The 24,415-nt window shown below is 40.2% G+C and overlaps 1 protein-coding gene across 48 annotated transcripts in view; it reads right to left on the minus strand.

Annotated features, from left to right (window-relative positions):
- Positions 1–1,606: 1,606 nt before the first annotated feature.
- AHI1 (Abelson helper integration site 1) overlaps positions 1,607–24,415 on the minus strand; it is a 180,260-nt gene continuing 157,451 nt past the window's right edge. For 39 of the 48 annotated variants that reach the window (XM_070223948.1, XM_070223969.1, XM_070223958.1 and 36 more), the window contains 3 exons: positions 19,712–19,767; positions 7,886–7,988; positions 1,607–2,956 (listed from right to left, as the gene is read on the minus strand). In XM_070223948.1, the coding sequence (XP_070080049.1) occupies positions 2,954–2,956; positions 7,886–7,988; positions 19,712–19,767 (162 nt within the window). In that variant the 3' untranslated portion in view covers positions 1,607–2,953. Of the gene's footprint in view, positions 2,957–7,885; positions 7,989–19,711; positions 19,768–19,852; positions 19,976–21,958; positions 22,223–24,415 lie in introns of all 48 variants that reach the window. The other 9 variants (XR_011422261.1, XR_011422260.1, XR_011422256.1 and 6 more) reach the window with 3 other exon arrangements.

Here is a 24,415-nt window from a genome sequence, read left to right on the forward strand (position 1 = left end):
GTAAAGACTTACCAAAGCAATTATGGGATAAACAAATTACGAGTTTTTAAAAAAAATTTTCAGATATATTTCATTTTATTTAGGTCACTGTTGCACTAAAGACATATTAGATGTCTCGAGTCCCTGAGTGTGGCCGTAGGCACATCCAAATTGCTTCTTTACTCTTGTGTGTGCTGGCGTCTCTGACTGTAAGTTTACCGGCTCACTCGGCACAGCAGCTGAGGCCCAGCACTTGGGGGACCTCCCCGTGGAGCCTGACAAACCTCCGTTTACAGCTCGCTCTGATGTTTACTGGCCATGTGCACTTGGACAAGTTTCTTAACCTTGGTTTCCTTATTTGCAGGGCACGGAAGATTTTATGTACCTCATGGGTTTCATATGAAGAGTAAACGAGGTCATGTACATAAAGAGAAGGTTTGGGGAATATTTTCTGTAGGTAAGTTCAATGAAGTAGGAATCAACAAATACATAGCTTAAAAAAGTCGGACTGTTGAAAAATGTTCCCACAATTTACTCAACACATATGGCCCTCAGATGGAAATCTTTTAAATATGTATAAAGCATAAGGTCATGAATTATTGTTAGTTTCTAGAACTTTCTAAGCCTCTTAAAAATATTTGTGAGTTAAACATACAACTAAAGTGACATGTCATATAAAGCTATAAAACGCTAAGTTATTCCCAAGATATAGTCTTGCTGAACTTCCTAAAGAGAAAATGCCTTGCTTTAATAAAACTTTTCTATACTTAAACATAAAATTAAGGTCAGGTATTTGCTTTTATGGAAAGAAATCTTACACAAGGTTTTAGAAGCACCAAGTCTCAACCATTTAAAAATATTGATTTCATTTAAAATTTGCATTTTAAACATAAATTTGCATTCATGGTGTAAAATATTTCATGTTTTAAATCTTTTAAAAACTTGATTGTTTTCTAGCTTTGCAAATCTTAGTCATTGTATAGTTCTGATACTGAAGAACCTTTAAGCTTCAAGATAGAGTAGAATCAATAATTGGGAAATAAATTTCTACGAGTAGTTTAAAAATATTATTCAGATCTAGAAAAAGATAGTGTCAAATTGCTACTTGTTTGGAGAAGAGAGACTTCATAAAATGGGGTACAATTCAATACTCTCAGAATGAAGATAAAAGAAAACTAATTTGTTACTAAGAAAATATGTAGTATCAGAAATCTTTGAGCGATTCTTGAGCCTGATTCCTCTGCTTGATGACAAGCTGGACTTACCACTCGAGGGGCACTTCTTGATCTCCCCCCGCCATCTCATCTCAGAGTGTGTGGTAAAGATGTTTCACTATCTACTCGTGTGCATAACCCAAGTCTTGCTTTGTCAACAGGACAGAAGAGAAAAGGCCCGGGCTTTGAGTAGAACCAACTTTTCCTGGTGTTGGCCTCAATTGTTATTTTTGTCCTCAGTAGTTGCAGTATAAAAATAACCTTTTATTTTTCATACAAACATTGAGATCTCAGCAAATGTTTAGCTCCCCTGACGTATTATTTCACTTGCCTAGATTTAAAATTTTTCTGTAACTTGTTGAAATTATTTGTGAAATAATCAGAGAATCAACACACATTTCAAAACTATGAGCTGAAACTGCAGAGAGACGCATATTTTTATTTTTTAATTACCAAGTACACTCACAAGACAGAAAAAACAAGCTTGTGTAGAGTGCCTCAGGCTGGCTGGGCCCAGCTGTACCTGAAGCACAGACATATGCGTCCGAACAGCGGGGGCTTGGTGCTCTGGTCGAGGGCTGCTGCAGTCATCAGTGCCATGCACTGCTTTCAAAAACGCCCCCCTGCCCCTTTAAGTTCTACACAGCAGGGCATGTTCACCAATTTTCATGCCTCTACAGCATGTGCAGGGACAAGAGCCAAAGACATTCTTACTAAAAGATATTTCACATTGGGTATACATCTGGGCAAAATTTACACCTCAATGCTCCAAACGGTTTTTCTCACTTCTTAATTTAATGGAATCAATTGTCCAATTTGGTAAATAAGTTTTCTAATTTTACATTAGTTTTGACCTTCTTGGGGTTAAATATTTTACTGACAGACTTACAATCACATAGTTGGGAAAGGAGAAGGGGCAAGAAAAAAACAAAGAAATGATCTTTCCTATTGTAACATTATACTTCAAAATATACAATCACATAGCAATGACACTGTTATTCTGCAACTAAAGGAATAAACAATGCAGTGTAATAATTTAAAATGAAACATTAAAACTAAAATAAATATTAAACAATGTTAGTCTACAAATCACTTATATGCTTAAATATGAAATGCTTTTTTGAAAAAGTACAGGAATTTGGAACACTGTTGCCAGTCCAGCCACAAGCCACTTTTAGTTTAGGTGGATCAAGTCACATATCTGAGTCATTCAAAACAAACAAATTTGTTCTCTTTTAATGCCTTTCTTAAAATTGGGACCATTTTGAATACACAATATTCTGAAGCTGCTTATTTTTTAAATATTAAATTTGAAAAGCAGATACTTCATATTCTGAGCATAACATCACACATATAACCACATTACAGATACAATAATATTAAATGATTACTTAATGGATATGCGAAAAATGCAAACACTTTTTCTCCATATTTGCTGAGTAGCCACAAGGGTTTTTTCTTTACTGGTTTTCCAACAGTGACGTTGATGCAATTACTAATAAATACAAATATCAACCAATACTTTGATCAAGAACAACCACGATGGTTTATAACGATTAAGCTCGAAAGGCCACACTTATTTTCCACCCACACCTCTCTTCTGATTTTTCTAGATTCTTTCACAAGGATGAGAAGCAGTGGACCCTTCCTTTCTTCCTTAAATCTGAAAATTCCGAACTCTGAAGAGAAATTCCATTCGGTTTAATTTGTCATTTCATTTCTGTGTACTTGGTTCTGTCTCTTCATTCTTCTCCAACTCTTTACTAGGAGAAAAGTACACCAAATGTACTAAGTAGAATGTAAGCAACGTCTTTTGGCCACAACTGAATCTTGGTGTGCCCAGGAAACAGCACAGGCAATAAAACACACTGTGCAACACCCCCCCCCAACTAAGGCTATGCTACTAATGACCTATCTTCCAGTCTGCCTCTCGAACGCCCTGTGAACATCCTGAGTGTCATCAGCACCTACTTAAGGCCTGCTCCAGCACTGACAGTTAACACAAGCAAAACAACCCACACTTCTCAAATACAGACAGTAAGTACTCCACACCCTAGGGAACTTCCAGAAGTTAGGAGCAGGCAATCAGAGTTTATAAAATTCTTCATTCATTGGGGAAAAAATTGGATGATGCATCGGGTTAGTGACTGGAAAGGATGTAGATCATTTTATTAAATAACATTCTTTCATTTAGTCTATGGCTGTGTCCGCTTTCACAAATGGGTTAACTATTCTATTTTTTCAAATAAATGCAAAAAATGGTGTCATTTTTTTTTTTAAAGTATGCTTTTTTTGGTGAGGAAAGTTAGCCCTGAGCTAACATCTGTTGCTAATCTTCCTCTTTTTTTTCCTCCCTGAAGCCCCAGCACACAGTTGTATATCCTGGTTGTAGGTCATTCTAGTTCTTCTATGTGGGATGCCACCACAGCAGGGCCTGAAGAGCGGTGCTAGGTCCACACCCAGGATCCGAACCAGCCAACCCTGGGCTGCCGAAGTGCAGTGCACGAACTTGACCACTCGGCCACGAGGCCAGCCCTAGTGTGTGTCATTTTTGATTGACAAAGATAGTGATAGTTAACTGGGCATCTAGATGCAGCTTTACTACTACTACTACTACTAAAAATTATTATTAATAAAAATAATAATAAAGCAAATCATACCATTAATGAGAACCAACAATCAATACGCAGATAAAAGAGGAAGCTGCTTCTCAGAGACCAGGTAGCAGGACTGCTCCAGCCCAAGGGGGAGGAGGAGGCGCTGAGCTGAAGTCTGCACTCCAGGACTCTTGGCCCAGTGACACAAAAGGGCTGCTGTGTCTCCTCTAACCCAAGGGCGTAAACTGGGCGGCTCTTAGAAAGCGAGCACCAGCCTAAGTGTGCCGGCAGCCTGGCTGTGGTGGTCAGTTCCATCGTCATCCTGGAAAGGCTAGAGAATTACGGCCAAAGAGGGCAGGTTACCCATCTCCTGAGGGCCTTCCCTGGTGGCCGAGGAGGGTTACGGAACACCTGAGCTCTCAGGGACAGGCTCAACCTTAAATAGATGGTTGCACTATCCTTTCATATGAAAAACATTTACACCTGAGGGGAAAAAAATCCTCTGTCCCTGTTTCCTGATTTTAAACTTGTTAAATGGAGCTACCACAGATAAGCTGGTATTGTATACAGAGGCCCAAAAATATGTTTCAAGTGACTGGAATAGAGTATAAAATGGTGCAGAGAGGTCGGCCCTGTGGCCGAGTGGTTGGGGTCACGTGCTCTGCTTTAGCTACCTGGGGTTTTGCTGGTTCAGATCCTGGGCGCCGACCCACACACCACTCAACAAGCCATGGTGAGGTGGCGTCCCACACAGCAGAACCAGAAGGACTTACCACTAGAATATACAACTGTGTACCAGGGGGCTTTGGGGAGAAGAAGGAAAAAAAAGACGATTGGCAACAGATGTTAGCTCAGGTGCCAAACTTTAAAAAAAAAAAAGGTGCAGACACGGTGTGCTGGGTCAAAAGGTGTCATTTCTGTCGCTGTGTGTATACAGGTAAAGTATATAAAACTAGCTCAAAATTAGAGTTTGATAAAAATGGGGAAGAGAGTAGTAAAGGTTCAAATGGATGCTGGGCAGTCACCCAGAGACCCTACAAACATGTGCAGGGACACAGAGGGAGGAAGAGGAGCTCACAGGAGTAACAAGGCAAACAGAGGGAGAAGGGTTTACGACCGTGGTAGGACAAAAACGAAGAAGAAAAACAGAAACAGGAAGGCAGCGAGAGGGGAGGCCACAGCTGGGATGGGGGAGACAGGCCCGCACACGCAGAAGATGCAGGACAAGCTAAGGAGACGGGGAGACTGCACTGAGAGGAGTGAGCAAACACAGGTACCCGCAGGGCCCTTAGGAGAGGAGCCCGAGGAGAAAGGAGTAAGCGGCAGCTCAAGTGGGCAGTAAGATAACATCTTTCAGGGAAATGAATCAGACTAACAAGAGGAAGGAACTGTGGAGAGAGAATGACAGACTGCCCATGAAAGGGAGGAAAGGGGCAGAACAGAAGGACAAGAAGTGCCGGACCAGTGCCCACCTCTGACCAGGGAGGCCACCGCCGAGAGGGGAGAGGCAGACGGCCCATCAGAGTGATGGGTGCCCACAGAGCAGGGGCCCACAGGCTCAGGCCGAGATGAGATGTCGTCTAAACAGACACAGGGACCAACCCAAGTCCCGTCTTCCTCTGAGGCATCTCCTCAGAAAGTATCCCCTTGAGCTAACAGAGGAAGAGAGTAACCAAGTGAGGCCTTTTAAAAGGCAAATCATATGAAAAAACAAAGGAGGGGCCGGCCCAGGGGCGCAGCAGTTAAGTGCGCACGTTCTGCTTCTGCGGCCTGGGGTTTGCAGGTTTGGATCCCCGGTGCGGACACGGCACCGCTTGGCAAGCCATGTTGTGGTAGGTGTCCCACATATAAAGTAGAGGAAGATGGGCACAGATGTTACCTCAGGGCCAGTCTTCCACAGCAAAAGGAGGAGGATTGGCAGTAGTTAGCTCAGGGCTAATCTTCCTCAAAAAAACCAAAAATTAAGAAATAAAAAATAAAAAGAAAAGAGAAAGGAAAATGCACATAGCGAGATTTTGAAAAGGAATATGAAAGCAGGTTAGCGTTTGTGTGTCTGTTAAGAGTGAAAAATAAGATTCACAAAAATACGGGGCCCTACTCCACAAGAGCTTCAACCCAGTAAATATCCCCTGCAGGTTTACCATGGCAGACAGCAGGCTCAGCACTGGGGAGAATGGAACGTGAGCATGTCACGGCCCTGCGTAAGCACTGGCCCTCCAATCAGAGTCAGCAGACAAAGCCATGGCTGAGAGAACCTGAACCTGGAGCAGAAGATCGAGTCCTGGTGCAGACACGTGCTGGCTTTGACTCTTGAGACCCTGAATTCTTTAAATGCAGAAAGAATGGGCTGTGGGAAACTTCTGAAATTACTTTCATTTTAAAAGAAATGCTCAAGTATTATATATCAAGATACACTGAGTAGAAAAATTAGAAAATATACAGAGAAAAATGAAAAAAATCACCACAATTCCACCACTCAGAGATAACTATTGCTATTTTTTGATGTATATTATTCAATACTTTATGTATATGCTATATGTAAATTATTTTATAATCTCTTTCTTTTACTTAAAAATCTATCATAAGCATCTTTCCATGTCTATGAAAATACTTCCATAATGTAACGAGTAACGTCACAGGGTATAACATTATATAAATGTTTCATAATTCAATTAACCCTTTATTCACAAAAATGAATGTTTTTCCTTCTCTTTTTTAAACACTGCTTGAAGGAGTAGGATTTTAACTGAATCTCTGCATGTAAACTTGACTACTTTCCTACAATGGATTCCTGGAAGCAGAATTGTCAGATCAAAGGACATGAACGATTGAAGAATGATGAACATGTTACCCCACCATCCCTCACGAAGAAGGGGTCTGCCTCACACTATGACAGCAGTGCACGGGACTGCATTCCCAGCCCCTCACCGACACTGGGGATTGTAAGTGTTTGAAACGCGTCGCATTTTGTGAGGGAAAAACACTGCATCATTCATTGTTTTAATTTCTATTAATCTGATCACTGGAAGGTAGACATTTTTCATATGTTCATTGCCATTTATAGATATTTCTTTAAGAATGTCCTGTGCATACCCTTCGCCAATTTTTCTATTGGCGTACTTGTCTTCCCTGTTGATTTTTTAGAGCTTTTTATATGTATTAATCATTTATCTGTCATGTATTTTGTGAAATTCTTCCCTATCTCAGGTTATTGTTTGTTTTCAGATTTTGCTTATGGTGTTTTTTTCTCTTTACCATACATCATTTTAAAATTTCTATTATTTAAACCTAAAAATCTGCTTCAAAATGTTTTCTGATTCTGGTATCAAGGTTGAAAAGTCACTCCTTAACCCATGATTATATAACTACTGATCTATATGTTTTCTGCACAGATTTTATTTTTTTACAATTAAAATCTAAAAATACTTATGAAAATTTTGAATCTATTTCCCAGATAGACAAATTCATACAAGCGGACTTGACAGGGCTGTAACACTCCACCTTCAGCCAACAAACCCCATGGCTACCTCACAGAGAGCACAGAGACTTCCTCAAGGCCGTTCCCGCCTTCTCTGTCTCCATCCCCCCAGACATCACCACCATCCAGACACATTTTGCCCCACTTGCCTGTCTCAGTGGAAACAGTGCCCCACTTCCTTTTTTCTTGTCTCCAATTCTCACCCATGTGTTTCCTCCCGTCCCCAGGGATTTCCCCTCACCCTAAACCTTGAACGGCCCCTCTCAGTTTGTAAATATTCTTGTCATTCCCCATGTAAAGATCTTCTCTACATCCTGTGTTTCCCACAGTTGCTGCCCAGTGTTCTTTCCCTGGAGGCCCAGCTTCTTGGAGAAGCAGTCTACCCTGACGGTCTTCTCCCTCTGACTGGACACAATCTGACTCAGGCCCCCAGGACCCTCCACCAAAGCCGTCCTCTGGAAGGTCACAAACGGCCTCTTGGCTGCAAACTGCAAAGGGTACTTTTCTGGCCTTATTTTACTTGTTTCTCTCTTTGGCGTTGTCACTGTTGACCAGGCCTTTCCTAAATCTTTCCTTGCTGACTCTGTGACACAACTTTCTCCTGGTCTTCCTCTTACCTCTATTAGGGTGACTTTGCGGCCAGTTTGCTCATTCCTCTTCACTGGCATGTCCACTGTGTGTCCTCGGTCCTCGCGGCTCTGTTCTTTCCCAGCCTCAGAACTACAGGAGAGAGATCAGAAACGAGGAGCCATAAGAAAACTGCTTAAACAACTCAGAGGAGGCTTGGATCTAGGAAAGGGGCAGTGGGAAGGGAAGGGGAGATAACGGAAGGACCTGAGAGGAAAACCCTTGACAGACTGAGCGGTTCTATGTGGGGATGAGAGACAGGGCTGCCAAGAATAATGCAGACATAAACCTCTGGCTGGGCTCCTCCTTAACCGTGATGAAGGGACGAGAATAAAACAAACTTTACTCCTCTCAGAGAAGTATTAGATGGCTGCGAAAAACCAGAAAGCTTTTTTATCAGATTAGAAGGATAAATGTGCATGTGTGTGTGCACGTGGAAAACTACAGGAGACTCCTTAATGACAAAGACAGGGTGAAGGAAGCTCATGCATGAGGGAGTGATGAGAGACTGACCCGTGGAACAAAAAACGCAGCTTTTCAAATGGTTCAATCATAACAGTAAAATATAAAACAAGTACCTTGCGGATGACTGTGCAGCCCTGCAAATTATGTTAACAGAAAGAAAATAGAAAAACAATGCAAAAAGGGAAAATCAAAGAATGGAAGACAGTGCCTCCTTTCTAGGATGACCAGGAATGCTGGGAGACATCAAAAAAGAGCTTGAAAACTATGCAAGAATTACAAAATCAGGTAATAAGCAAGACTGAACAGAGACTGCTATGGACTGAATTGTGTTCTCCTAAAGTTCACAAGTTGAAGCCCCACCTGTGAAGTGAAGCTATTTGGAGACAGGGCCTTTAAGGAGGTAATAAAGGTTAAATGAGGTCATAAGGGTGGGGCCTGAATCTACAAGACTGGTGTCCTGATGAGAAGAGGAAGAGACACCAGAAAACTCTTTCTTTCCACATATGCTCTGAGGAAAGGCTGTGTGAGGACACAGCAAGAAGGGGGCCACCTGTAAGCCAGCCCGAGAGGCCTCACCAGAAACCAACCCTGCTGGAAGCTGATCTTGAACTTCCAGCCTCCAGGGCTGTGAAAGAACAAAGGCCTGTTGGTTAAGCCCTCCAGTCTGCTGTATCGTTACGGCAGCCTGAGAAGACTAATATGGAGATACACAAGCAAGCAAAATGAAGCCAGATGACTGAGAAGGAGAATTATGAGATGAAAGAACAAATAAAGTACATTTAGAAAGGAGGAGAATGATGAGAGAGAAAGGAAAGGTTGAACTCTGAAAAAAAGCACTGATAATTTACAATCTTGACCTGTTTGAAGTCCACCCTTTCAGCCTCATCTCCAGGGAACCTGTGCTCTAGCATTAAGCAAAAACTCCAGTGTCTGTGGAGGCCACAGTGATGCAGTGGACAAGGGAAGCAGGCCAGGGATAGTGGAACAGGATGGTGGCAAGTTGGAAGTGGACGGCCCATCCAAGGGAGGCAGCCCACTGCCTCAGCACCAGCCGATGATGCCACGGAGGAATGTGGAGTTGTGGTCGAGAACTTTGGATTATTTTCCAGAGAAGGCAGAAAGCTGCATTTATGTGAAATCTTTTTATATTTGGGCAAGTAATAAAATTACACACACATACAGTAGCCCCAACCAAAGACAACAGGACTGAAACTGGTTCGCAGGCCCAAGATTTCAACCTCTATTTCAGCCACAGGGCACCCTGCTGGCCTCAGGGTACCCAGGCACTTCCACACTTCCGTGCCCTGCTCCTGCGATCCTCCGGACTTCTAGGACCTCCTCTTTTTGTCCACCTGTCTCTACATGGTCTTTCAGACGTAGACGCTGCCTTACATCTTTGGCTTCCCCTGACCACTCCAGGGAGTCAGACTATGGGATCCTCTCTGCCGTTTCTCTCTCATAATCAATGTGCACTCTAACAGAAAGCTACCTTGAAAATACAGACAACATCTGGACTTGCGCTTGCAGCCTAGGTGGAGTGACAAAGATCAGATTTACTCCTGCATAAAACAATGAAAAAAAACTGGACAAAATACATGAAACAACAATTTTCAAGATACTGGATCATAGACGATGAAGGATGGTGGTCCCCAAGAGATGGGAAATAAATGAGATGAGCCCTATGATGGCCCAGCTTACTGCCTTGAGAGTGTCTAGGCCCCAGCACAGGGAGTTTAAACTCGTGTGGAGCCTGGCGGACTCCCTGAGTAAGAGCTGATAGTCTGGGGAGACCCAAGAGGCTAAGTTCATGGTGTGCTAGAGAGGGGAGAGCCCACAGTGAGAGATCTTGAAGATGTGCGAAGGTTCCCTCCTAGTATGGAGCAGAGCTCCGAGGAGCGCCTACATGGGAGGAAGCTACCTGAGGCCAGGAACCGCGCCCATTCCTGTCAGTTAGGCTGAAAACCTCACAGCTCAGAGGGTCCTGGGTGGAGCAGCCAGAGGGCTTGTGCCAGCAGTGAGGAAGAATGAGCCTGAGTCTAAACACAGCTCCAGCCCCACCTAACAAATCTTAGAAGCAAGACCTGAAAGGACCACACTGTTTTGAAGTAGCTTAACTACATTCTAGAACACAACTGAAGAATATTCACAGGAATACAAAAATATCCAGCAGCCAAAAGACAAAATTTTCAATGTTTGGCATCCAATAAAAATTTACTAGGGAGGCAAATAAATAGGAAAATGCAAATCATAATGAGAACAGAAAAACTGAAATAGAACCAGAACTGACACAGATGTTAGAATTATCAGACAAAGACCTTACAACAGTTATTATAACTATATTCCACCTGCTCAAAAGGTTAAATAAATACATGGAAGATATACAGAAGACCCAAATTGAATTTATAGAGATAAAAATTAAAATATCCTAGATGAAAAATATACCAGATAGGATTAAACGCAGATTAGACATTGCAGAGAAAAGATTAGATAACCTGAAGACATAGCAATGGAAATGATCCCAGTTGAAATACACAAAGAAAAAAGAATTAGACAGAGCATCAGTGAGCAGCGGGACACCTTCGTATGGCCTAATATGTGCATAACTGGAATCATCAAAGAAGAGAGAAACAGCAAGATACAGAAAAAAAGGCAGAAGAAAAAATGGTCCCAAATGTTCCAGATTTGATGAAAACTATAAACCTACAGATCTAAGCTCAACCAATCCCCAGAACAAGAAACATGAAGAAAATTACAAGGCACAGCATAATCAAACTGCTCAAAACCAGTGATCAAGAGAAATCTTCAAAGCAGCCACAGTAGGGGAAAACATGTTATGCAGAGAGGAGCACAGATAAGCCAACAGCCTACTTCTTGTTGGAAAAAAATGCAAGTGAGAAGACAGTGGAGCAACATCTTTAAAGTACCAGAGAAAAATGCAAATCTTTCAACACAGAATTCTATACCAAAGCAACTTTCAAACACGAAGGTGAAACAGACCTTTTCAGACATGCAAAAAGTGAAGGCATTCATATTACGCCAGCCAACACTACAAGAAATGTTGAAGGGAGTCCTTCAGGCGGAAGTAAAACGACAGCAGATGGAAATATAGCTCCACATAAAGGAGTGAAAAACACTGGAAGTGGTAACAAAATGGAAGAATATGAAAGATTTTTTTCTTATTGTTCAATCTCTTCAAAAGATCACAGTTTAAGCAAAAGTAATAACAATGTAGCAAGGGGTTTATAACATATATAAAAATAAAATGCATGACTACAGACGCATGAAGGTTAGGAGGGATGAAACTCAAGTGCATTGTTTTAAAGCTCTTGAAGATATGCTTGTGCAATAAGGATTTGTATTCCAACCCCAAAGAAATCACTAAAACAGCAAAACAAAGATTTATAGATAATAAGCTCACAAACAAGATAAAATGAATAAAAACTACTAACCTAAAAGAAACCAGAAAAAGATGAAAAAAGGAAACAAAGAATTGATGAGACAAATAGAAAACAAAAAGCAAAAGCAGTATGATAGGCTAAAACTCAACCATATTAATAATCATACTAGATGCAAATGTTTGTCTAATTGGCCTAAATAAAAGGCAAAGATGGTCATATAGGATAAAAAAGCATGAACTCAACTTTTAACCTATCTGTGTCTTTATATTTAAAGTTTGAAAAAACATACAACATTCTAACACTATTAAAAGAAAGCTGGAGTGACTTTAATGTTAAAATAGACTGCAGAACAAAGAATATTACCAGAAATAAAGTCATTTAATAGTAATAAGGGCATCAATCTCACAAGAGGACATCCGATCCTAAATATATGGGCACCTAATACAGAGCTTCAAAATATATGACACAAAAACTAACAGAACTGCAAGAGGAAAAAAACAAGCCTACAATACTAGTTGGAGAGCTCCATACCCAACTCTCAATAACTGATTGAGCAGGCAGAAAATTAGTAAGGCAACACAAGATGTAAGCCACACTCAGCCCATGTGATCTCATTTATTTATGCAAGAACACTCTGGTAGACAAGTGAATAATACACACTCTTTTCAACAGCACTCAAAACTTTTACCAAGAGAGATCATATTAAGGATCACAAAACAATTCTGAATAAACTTAAAAGGATTCAGATCATCCAAACTACGTTCCTTGACCACAACGGAATTAAATTAGAAATCAATGACAGAATGATCACTGGAAGAATCCCTAAATAATGGAAATCAAACAACCCGCATGTCAAAGAAGAAATCCAGATGATAATTATAAAGTGTTTTGAATGGAATGAACATGAAACCACAACATATCAAAACTTGTGGAATGCAATTAAAGCAGCACATGGTGCGAATTTACAGCACTAAGTGTTTATACTGGGAGAGAAGGTGTGAAATCAATGACCACAGTTTACACTTTAAAAGGTAGAAAAAGAACAAATTAAACTCAAAATAAGCAGAAATAATAAATATCAGAGTGGAAATAAATGAAACAGAAAATAAACAAGAGAAATCAATGGAACAAAAAGCTGGTTCTTTGAGATCAATAAAACCGATAAACCACTAGTCAGGCTGATTTAGGGGGTGGGGGATAAAGAAATTATCAATATCAGGAATCAGAGAGGCAATATTGCCGCAGATTCTATCAATATTAAAAAGATCATGGGGAAATACTATGAATAAGTTTATGTCAATAAATTCATCCAGCTGGATGAAATGGGCAAATTCCTTGAAAGATACAAACTATCAGGCTTATACAAGAAGAAATAGATAACCTTAATAGCTTCACTTCCATTACATAAATTGAATTATCTTTCAAAAAAAGAAAACTCCAGGCCCAGACAGTTTTACTGTTGAGTCCACCCAACATGTGAATAAGAAATAGTGACATCAGTGAAAACGGCGGAGTAAGGCCTTCTGAAAATTCTCTCCTGCAAATAACCTATGAAAAAACTGGCTAATATGGTTAGAACCAACCTTTTCAGAATTCCTGAAACTAGCCCAAAGCATGTAGCAACTGGGGAATGTTTGTTCAAGAAAAGAGGTTCAGTCTTGGTAAGAACACCAAGCTTTGTGTCATCTTAACTTGACCTAGTCCCATCCCCCACTGTCCAGCTCTTTGGGGACCTTGAAAGGAACAGCCTGCATGTATGGTGAAAGCCAACAGCCTGGCAGCCAGGGGAGGAAGCAGGACAGGGCTGGAGCTCCTCCAAAGCCTCGTTCCCAAAGAGCTGTGATTATCCGACCTGTCTGGAGGTACCACTTGTAAGGCTGTCTGTATCTGACTTTGCTCTGGGCTTGCCTTTTCCTTGGGAAACATTTGCTGAAAACAATTATAATTAACTTCACAGCTGCCTGAGAGGCGAATAACAGCAGGCAAACAGACTAACCAAAAAGCTGAAAAGGAAAAGATGGGAGAAGAATATGTCCACAGGGGTTTTGAAAAGCTCACACATATTCCTGGGAGTCGAGAAGGTCTCACACACGGGTAGGGCTGTGTGCGTGCACAGGAAGGGCCTGAGGAGGCCTTAAGCCCTCACCTCTGGCTGACCTTGACGCTCTGTGCAAGCCAGAAGCCAAGGTTAAGACAGAGCTGCCACTTGGCTGGCTCAGTGTTGAAGGCGCACAACACACCAACAGAGCCCCTTTGCAAGACTGGGGAGACTGACTGGTTCCAGTGTTTAAGGATATCTTATTAGCTGATCACTAATCTAATCGAGCAGAGACTTCAATGGCCAAACATTACATTTAGAGAATTTGTTCAGAGAAGTCACTTAACAAAGAACAACTACAATAAGTAGCAACAACAACAAACCCTGGGGAGGTGAAAGAATCTAATTTCCAGAATTATCACATTATATCATTTAAAATGTCCAGTTTTCAACAAAAGATTACAAGACGTGCAAAGAAACAAGAAAGTACGGCCCAGACACAGGGAAAAAAGCAATCAACAGAAATTGTCCCTTAGGAAGCCCAGACACTGGACTTTTTAGACAAAGACTTGACATCCACCATTGTAAATATGTGCAAAGAATTAAAGGAACATATGAGAACAATGTCCATGAAATAGAGAATATTAATAAAGAAACAGAAAATGTAAAAGGAAGAAGTAAGACCAAGTCTACACCAACTCTTCTAGAAAAGTGAAGAGGTGGGAACTCTCCCCAACGCATTTCATGAAGCCAGCTTACCCTGATACCAAAACCAGACTAAGACATCACAAGAAAGGAAAACTACAGACCCATCTGCCTCATCAACAAAATTTTTAAAAATCCAAATAAAACTTCAGCAAATCAAGTCCACCAATTTATAAAAAGGATAGGTGGAGTTATCCTAAGAATGAAGGGTTGGCTTAACATTTGAAAATCAATGTAATTTACCTTATTGACAAATAAAAGAAGAAAAATCACATGATTATCTTAACAGATGCAGAAAAAGCATCTGACAAAAATCCAACATCCATTCCTGATACAAATTCTCAGCAACCTAGGATATGAAGGAAACTACCTGATAAAGGGTATTTATGAAAAAACTTATAATATCATACTTAACAGGGGAAGACTGAATACCTTCCCATTCACTTCCCAAAAGATCAAGAAAAGATAAGACCTACTCTCATCATTTCTATTCCACACTGTACTGGAGGGTCCAGTCAGTACAACAAGGCAAAAACAAAAACGAACAAACAAAACAAATAAAAGGCATCCAAAATTGGGAAGGAAGAAATTAAACTTTTTATTTGCATGACTATGTAGAAAATCTGGTGAAATCTGCTAAAAAGCTATTACAACTAACAAGAGAGTTTAGTAGGGTGGCATGACACAAGATCAACATACAACAATCAGTAGTATGTCTATAAATTAGCAACAAACAATTGTGATTTGAAATTGAAAAAGAATGCCATTTACATACATATATGCAAGAATAGATCAGCTAAATATGTGCAAGAATTATACACTGAAAACCAAAAAACTATGTTCAGAGAAATTAAAGCTGACCTAAATAAATGGAGAAATATGTCATGTTAATGAGTCAGATGACTGAACATTGTTAACATGTCAATTCTCCCCAAACTGATTTGTGGATTCAAGGGAATACCAACTGGAATTCTAGCAGGGTTTGTTGGACAAATTGACAAGCTTATTCTAAAATTCATGTGGACATACAAAAAGACCGGGAACAGCTAAACCAGCTTTAAAAAAGGACAAAGTTGGAGGACGAATAATACCTGATTCCAAGACATATTATAAAACATCAGTAATCAAGGCAGTGTGTTAGTGATGTAACGACAGAGCAGTAGACCAACGGATCAGAACAGAGTCCAGAAACAGAGCCACACACATACTGACGATTGATTTTCAATGAAGTGGCAAAGGCCATTCAGTTGAGGCAGGACTCTTCTTTCAACAAATGGTGCTGGAACAACTGGATATCCAAATACAAACCCAACCCAACCCAACCAAACCCAACCCTCTGATCCAAACCTCATACCACATACAAAATTTAACATAAAACAGATCGTAGACTTAAATATAGAACAGGAAGTTATAAAACTTTTACAAGAAAACATAGGACAATACCTTTGTGACTTTGGGCAAACATTTCTTAGATACTGTACTAAAGCATAATTTATAAAAGAAAAGAACTGATAAACTGGACTTCATCAAAGTTAAAGTTTGCTCTTGGAAAGCCACTGTTAAGAAAGAGAATGAAAAGACAAAACAGAGACTGGGAGGAAATACCTGCAAATCATGTATCCGATAAAGAACAAATTTAGAATATATAAAGAACATTGTCATGTCACACCCCTGATAATGGGTAGTTTTGGTTTCAAAAATGGCAGGTGAGGAGAGTGAGAAAAAGGATGGAAAATGGATAATGAAAGTAAAAACTTAAAAACATAGTTGCAAGTAACAGGGTATTTTAGGGGAAAAAAGGTAAACTACATCCTTCTCATGAAGAGAAGAAGAAATTGAAGGAGTCTGGAGTAAATTATTATAAAGATGTAAAAATACATACAGTGGGGGAGTGATAGGATAGTTGGAATGAACTCTTACGGCTACACTATATTAAGAAGAGATTTCATTCATTCATTCAGTTCACATTCGAGTGTTTATAAGTAAAGGACTTTAATATGATTGACCAGCTGTATTAACTTCTCTCTGACCAATGTTGTTAATGAAATAAAGCACTCTATGTTTAAAAAAATCCAGCAAACTCAAGACAGAATATATTAGTAACTAGGGAACTAGCTTCATTACAAACTCTGATTTGGGCAGCAGATAATAACATCACAGGGACATGAGGTACAAAAGGTGAAAGTTTAAGACTTTCAGGAAAATGCCTTTGTTAAATTAACCTACAGAAGTTTCTTCACGATTGCCTTAAAAAGAAAGTATAGCTTTACTAAAATGTGTATATACTGTATGCACAGAAGTGATCGACATTTCTAAAAAAAAAGAACAAACACAACAAGAAATTCAAGGGGCAAGTGGTAGGAGGCAGTCCTATGTGGCTCATTACATGTTTTGGTCAACCCACTACTAAGCAGGTGCTGCAAACTGAATGGCAAGGCTGCAAAGAAACAAATCAGCTTCTGTCCATTTACTTGGCCACAATGGACTCAGGTCAATAAAGTAGATAAAGAAATGACTTCTCTGTATTTCCACCTTCAACTCGCCTACAGTTTTCAAGTCATGAGAAACGTATCTTAATTCATCCTTACTTCTAAGAAATTATGAGCTCAGGGAAAGCCCAAAGCTTCAGATAAACCTGAATCTAGACATATCTGAACTTCTCATGAAAATTTATTTTCAGAAGCTTCATAAGTGCTCTACGTTCAAAAGGAGAAGCCAAGTGACCTCAACAGCCTCTGGAAGCTGGGATGTCTCGGGGGGCTTTTTTGAACTTTAACCTGGAGAGCATGGCATGGATCTCTGGATCACCTGGAAGCAGACATCCAGTGCAGTCAGAGTGACTGCAGTCTTTCATTTGCAAATTAGGCAAAAAGTTCTAAACATTTTTCTGAAACACGTTCAAAGACATGGACAGTATTGTTCCCATAATGTATCAAATATGGTCATTTTTGGTTGTTGAAACAGTCTGTCCTCATTGCTCCAGTCTATCTTTTCATATGTGTAATCTGTCACTGAGTACAACCTCCTTAGGCTCAGTGATCGTATTAACAACTATTACGTAAAATTTCAACTGTTCAGAGATTGGAACTGAAAACACACCTGGCAGATACAACAAAAAGAGAAAAAAGGAAAGACCTGGGATGTGTGTTTGCACCTTCCGACAGGCAGAGGGACAGCACGGACAGGACAGTGGATTAGGCAAGACAGGACCTGTGTCCTGGGCTGGGTCTGCCACCTCCTAGCTGCAGTGATTTGCCACAGGTCATAGGCTCTGGGATCTGGTTTCTCCACATGTAAAAGGCCTGCATGTCTCCCAGGGAAATGGTGAGAATCAAACCTGATAATGTGGGTGGCAGGGCTCTGAAGTGACACAGGATATATATTGTTATATACTCATCAATAGTTTTATCTCTGAAAAAGAAAGATTTTTAAACTTACACAAAATGGTATCTTACCAAGGAGCCTCAGAACACTGCATACAGTTTACAAACACACACACACACTCAGTAGTGTGGGAACAGAAGGCTGAGGTCTTGGTCCGAGTGCTGACATAATGTGCCCTGTGAACTCGGCACAACCCTCTCCCTTACTTTCCTCGACTCCAAACAGAGGAGATCCAGAAAGAATGTCTACAGCATCTTCTAGGTCATGATTCTGTGACTTTTTTAAATACAACTTAAAAATTGTGTTTGTCTTTCATCTGTACAGTGAAATATTATCTTGTGAAATAATGCATGATTTTATTTGATAATTCCTATAAATTAGACTGCCATCTAAATCAGAGTTTTTGAATGGGAAGAGACATATTATTCTCCAAAGCGTACAGCATGGTGTGCTTGAACAAACACTCTCCTGAAGGAAGCTCATCAGGCTCGTGTGTGTGCACATGTATGCAGGCGTGCTCTCCTGTGTGGGGTGATGGCAGGACAGGTGGGCACAGCCAGTGTGAAGGCACAAGTGACAGCTCGCTAGTGAGGTGGGAATAAGAAGGTTGAGCTTAAAATTAGGTACAAAATGATCTTCAATGATAAAAATGGAGAAATATTTTGGGAAGGTTTTTGATGATATAACTTTTTTTGAGGTAAAAGAGGGATTTTCTATTTATGGATTAAGTGACATAGCAAGCACCAAATAAAAATACAAAATCTTCCTAGAGATCTTTTAAAATGAATACGTCAAAATAAATTGCTCAAATACATTAGGCATTTCTAGAAAACATATAATGATAACATTCTGGTTATTAATTTTTTTTCTTTAATGCATCAAAATAGGCATTTCATAATTTTTTACCATATTACCTACTTGTTTTCAGTTAATGTCATTTCAAAATGTTACTCAAACAAAAATAAATGATAAAAAGTGTCTATAAAAACCAAAATTTAGTGTAACATTCTTATTTATTATTTCTTATAACTTTGTAATACACATACATATAATGTTGTAATACATATTTCAACCACTAAAAAATTCTCCTTAAACTAGAACCCGCATACACTGGTGGTGGGAATGCAAATCGGCTCAGCCACTATGGAAACCAGTATGGAGATGCCTCAAAAAACTAAAAATAGAAATACCATATGACCCAGCTATCCCACTACTGGGTATCTACTCATCAACTTGAAATCAACAATCCAAAGTAACATATGTAGCCCTATGTTCATTGCACCAGCATTCACAATAGCCAAGACATGGAAGCAACCCAACTGCCCCTCGACTGATGATTGGATAAAGAAGATGTGGTGCATATATATACAATGGAATACTATTCGGCCATAAAAAAGACAAAATCATCCCATTTGCAACAACATGGATGGACCTGGAGGGAGTTATGCTAAGTGAAATAAGCCTGACTGAGAAAGATAAACACTACATGATTTCACTCATATGTGGAATATCAACATACACATGGACAAAGAAAACAGTTCAGTGGTTCCCAGGGGAAGGGGGATAGGAGGCAGGCGTAGGGGGTGAAGGGGAGCACTTATGTGGTGACAGTCAAGAAATAACGCACGACTGAAATTTCACATCGATGTAAACTATTATGAACTCAATTAAAAAAAATTCTCCTTAAACTAGCTAAACTCTTTCAAAAATCAATTATCTGAAATTTAACTTACAGTATGATGTTATGAAAAGGGAAATGGAGAAAATGTCCTTAAAAAAATACCCAAATATTTATCAGTCCAAATTATTTAGGAGAAGTTGCTTACTGTGTCATAGACTCTGAGCCCAGTCTGAAATCCTGGGACTTGTCCTTAATGACTGACTGTTGGGAAAGAAGAAGAAAAACAAACCATAAGTCAAAAATTAGAGAAGACGACACAGGCAGTATTCACATGCTGAAAACCCACCACTTGCTGAGTGAGGAGGGAGCACGCCTCTTCTGAACTGAGTGTCTGCCAGCCACAGTGTATCCACTCCTCTGGAGACCAAGGGAGGCGATCTCCAGATCGCTCAGCACGCTACCAGGTCAGCTTTCAGGTGTGCGGCAAAGAGAGTTGTGAATCACCCTAAATCAGTCTAGTAACACTATATGGCATATTACTTAAGTTCTAAATTTATCTTTCAAGACTGCATCTTTCCTTTGTCATCTTTTCAGCATACTCTATTTTCATAGTGATAGTCACTGAACTATGCGTAAAATTTTCACTGTGCAAGCTCTTCAAATCTTTCACAAAATTTGCTCAGTATTATGTTTTATTAACGGCACCTCTAGGAGAAAAACTAATAAGCACTTTAGTGGGGCCAGATTATATCGAATGTTAGACGGTCCCTCTAGAATTTGAACATTAACTCCAAATGAAAGAACACTGTGGGGAATGGTGTTTGATGTAAGACATCAACCCACTGTTGTTACAAAACAGACTGCAAATGTTTTTTAGAGACAATTACACGTTATGGAAAGGATTCATTTAAAATTCACACAGAAAATATACATTGTTAGCATGTTAAAGTTTTGAATTACATACAAACGAAATCTACCCAATTGTTTAAATTAAAAAACCCCCTCAGAAAACAAAAAACCAAACTGAAGTGAAAGAAAAGGATACACCCTTCTCTTTCAGTCGTAACTTGTTTAGTAACTACTGCCTTCTCAGTCTTATCTCTGCTGAAGCCGGTTTTGCCTTTTTAGATTTCCTCTCTCACAATCAGATTTCTGCAAGATCATTCTTCAGCAGGATTTGGCATTGAATGTCTTTAAACAAGTATTACTTTTATTATCATAAAGATTTCAAGAGGATATTGTACTTCTCTGGACCATAGTTATGTGAAATTGCTAGCTGGATAGGTTTAACTCAAGCATGTAATAAAAACAAGAATTAAAGAACGCGGAGACTTGGTGGTGAAAGGTGGATATGCAGCAGTAAGTGACCCAGTTTCACAGACAACAAAAGAACCAATAACGCTTTGATTTTTCCCTACCAGTGAAGATGATCTGACTCAGTTAAGATGTGTTTAGGGGAAAAAGTACAAACACAGGGAAAATTCAAATTTAAGGACTAATTGAGATTTCAGAATAGTCTAGCTGCCTTCAACCCAAGAGATGAAGAAGGAAAGAAAACCATCAAAACCTAACTCAGAAAGCATCAAGCATAACCGAATTTCTTCAGTTTTTTTCCCCCAGACTTAGAAAATAAATTCTAAACACAGCAATCAAACTAAAGGTAAGATGTGTTATGCGTTATGTAGTCTAAGTATTACTTCTATGTCTTTGCCCATGGCAAGACCAGCATCTTACCACAAATATATGTACACTCATGCATCACTTAACATTGACATGTGTTCTGAGAAGTGCGTCGTCATTAGGTGATTTTGTCATTGTGTGCACATCACAGAGTGCACTTACACAAACCTAGATGGTATAGCCCACTACACACCTAGGCTCTATGGTACCAATCTTGTGGGACCACCATCGTTTCCATGGTCCGTCGTCGACTGAACAGTCATTATGTGGTGCATGACCGTACCTATATAAAACTTTGTAAAACTACTAGATTATGAAAAAACTCAACATAATGGCTCTAATCAGAATTTGAATATAGTCCAGAGGTTGAGGGGGGAGAAGTGAGACTGAATTATACATCACTGTTAAGTCAATGTTACTGTTAATCATTTGTTGTGATCCTGACAAATGAGTAACAACATATTGCCACGTGCAGGTCTTACCAAATCTACTTTTATTATTTTGTTCATGTGAAATAGATGCTGTGATGTCCCCAGAAAGTTTTTCGTAAGCAGGCTACATCGGCCCTGCCATCTTATCTTCTGTATTACTGCAATACCGTACCTGGCATATCCAAGTCCTTTTTCATGATGCAAAGGTAGCTTAACCTGTGTTCATAGCCTATGAATCCTAAATTAGTAGGGTATCGACATTACAAAGTTTTAATATTTATTTGTAAAAGGACACTTATTTAATTAGGACCAATACTTCACTTCTAAACACCTTTACTCACTCATTCCTTGGTCTCAGCAGCAGCACGCCATATGGGTAGTTACTCATGGAGGCAGAAGGAGGGGGAAGAAGGAGGTGTCTCTGTGAGCTGTTTTGTTTCATTTTATCTTTCAACAAAAAAGCCCCCAAGTCTACAATACAATCAGCCCATAAGCACCCCCCACCATCAACAAGGCCAAGGAGCATTACCGCCCTTCTTTCCCTCCTGTCCACACACACCTCTCAGACAGCTGTTTTGTGACCTTGTTTCCTCTTCATGGATGCCCTTGATTTGGAGAGGAGGGATGAAGAGAGGAAGATGAGCAAAGCAGAGGAGATGAATGAAAGGACCAGAATCTAGAGACTTCTGCTTCCCAAACCCTCACAACTTCTTAGTGATGCTTTTAAATTTAGATGCGGTGGGACAAACATGAAAGGAACGATTAATGGAATGATTTTAAGTGCCTCCACTGAATACGTGGAGTTTTACCAAGAAGAAAACAACTCATAAACAGCTTTGTAAGAGATAAATGGGACATGCAAACAACTCACCCAAATATTTCTATAAACTTGAATTATGAATGTAACATTAGGTACGCGTTCAATCAATGTTTGTTGTAGCTAGCACATCAGCTCTAAATAAGGCAAATTTATGATACAGCGTAGCTCTATTTTATGTGCTGTTGATATACCTCCTGATATCTACCTTTTCCATATAAATTAATACCTATAATTTGTTTTACCCACTTTGCAGGAATTTTTTAAAAACCCCAAGAGCCAGGGTTGGTGATTAAATTCTGGTCTTGGTTCTGTCATTAACTCTTTATGTGGCCTAAGCCACTTAACTTCTCTTGGGGTCTGTTTATTACTCGCAAACGAACAGGAGGGGCTCAGAATAAAAGCGACTGTCACAGCACCATGCTTGTATTTTGCAGATGAGGAAATGGAGGCCCAGAGTCACCAGGGTCACAGAAGTAGCCTGAAGGTTGCAATCCTGTTTTTCAAACTGATTTGACAGCAAAATTATTTTTCAATACCATTTTGTTTGAAAGCCTCATACACAAAGACTCGAAAGTAGAACCACTCTAGTGAAGCTGGGTTGGGCAGCCTGGCAAACCTTGCCTCTCCAGCCTCATCCTCCACGGCCCCAAGGAATAGGGCTCCACAGAGGAGAGTTTACAAACCACTGGAGCAGACAAGCTCTTGCAGGTTTCCTCTATTGCTAAAGTTCTCTTTCCAGGAGCACAATTTTACAATTTTAAATATTCATATAAGTTTGGTGTTGATTCTTTTAGAATTTATTAATAATTATGTGAGCTGTATTTGACTCCAAATCCTCCAATTTTAATGCTTTTCCTTAAGGACAAATATTCCTCTGCATTAAAATCCATCTTCTACAAGTATATTAAAACAAAACGTGAAGGCCTTCATCTTGATTCATGATGTGTAGGTTTGGATACTAAGTGTGCCAATTAAAAACAACACCGGCAAATACCTACGGAGCACCAACAAATGCTCCGGAGCAGCGGCAAACACTCATGGACCACCAGCAAACACTTAGAGAGCACCACTCTGCATGGAAGGCACTATGCTGGGTGCCCTGGGGAGACAAAGCTGAGGAGGCTCTCAGAGCTCCTAATCTAATGTGGACAGGTACGGCTACAGCCCACAAGGCAGAAGAAGATGGACATTGTGATAAAGGTAAAGGGAGATGCGAGGAAGTAAAGGAACAGAAGCCTTGAACTCGAACTGGAGGCTTGTGAGGACTCACAGAGGAGCGGGCATTTAGCTAGATCTTAAGGGATGAACTGAAATTCTGACAGTTGGAGAAGCACAAAAAACTACACAGTGCAAGAAAACAGTGAGCAGAGGTTGGAGGGATGGGTCTGCAGGGCTGCAGACCCAGGAGGGTGCTTTGAAGATGAGGAAAAGCAGGTCCACACTTCTGTTCAGTCTCTGAGGGGTGGGACCTAGAGGATAACTGACAAGATCTGGACTTTACAGACATGTAGAGCCAACTGAGAGCTCTGAGCTGGTAAGTCACATGACTGGATTTCCATTTTAGGAAGGTCTCTCCAGTAGGCAGGTCAAAAGTACATCACAGACAGGAGAAGGGAGAACGGAGACTGCGAGACCAGGGGCTGCTTCATAGCAATGACCTCCCCAAGCTCCTGCCCCTCAGTTCACTCTTGAAACGCCTGGCAACCCGAATGCCTCTTCCCTCTGTCCTGTCACCCTTCACCACAACCCTCACAGGGATTCAACCAGCAAGTCTGTGGTAATGACTTCCAACCACACCCTGGACCCAGATCTACAGTTTTCTTCAAAATGATGTGGCCATCGTTAGTTTTCAGCAAATCTCCCCGGAGCCCCACAGCTGCCTCACAGTGAAGCTCTTACGTTCTACACACTGAGATGTTCAAACCAGAAGCTGAGATTTCTCCTTTTCCTTCACGTGGCTTTAGTCACCACATCCTAG

The sequence above is a fragment of the Equus caballus genome, chromosome 10 (assembly GCF_041296265.1).
Source record: "Equus caballus isolate H_3958 breed thoroughbred chromosome 10, TB-T2T, whole genome shotgun sequence".
Lineage (NCBI taxonomy): Eukaryota > Metazoa > Chordata > Mammalia > Perissodactyla > Equidae > Equus > Equus caballus.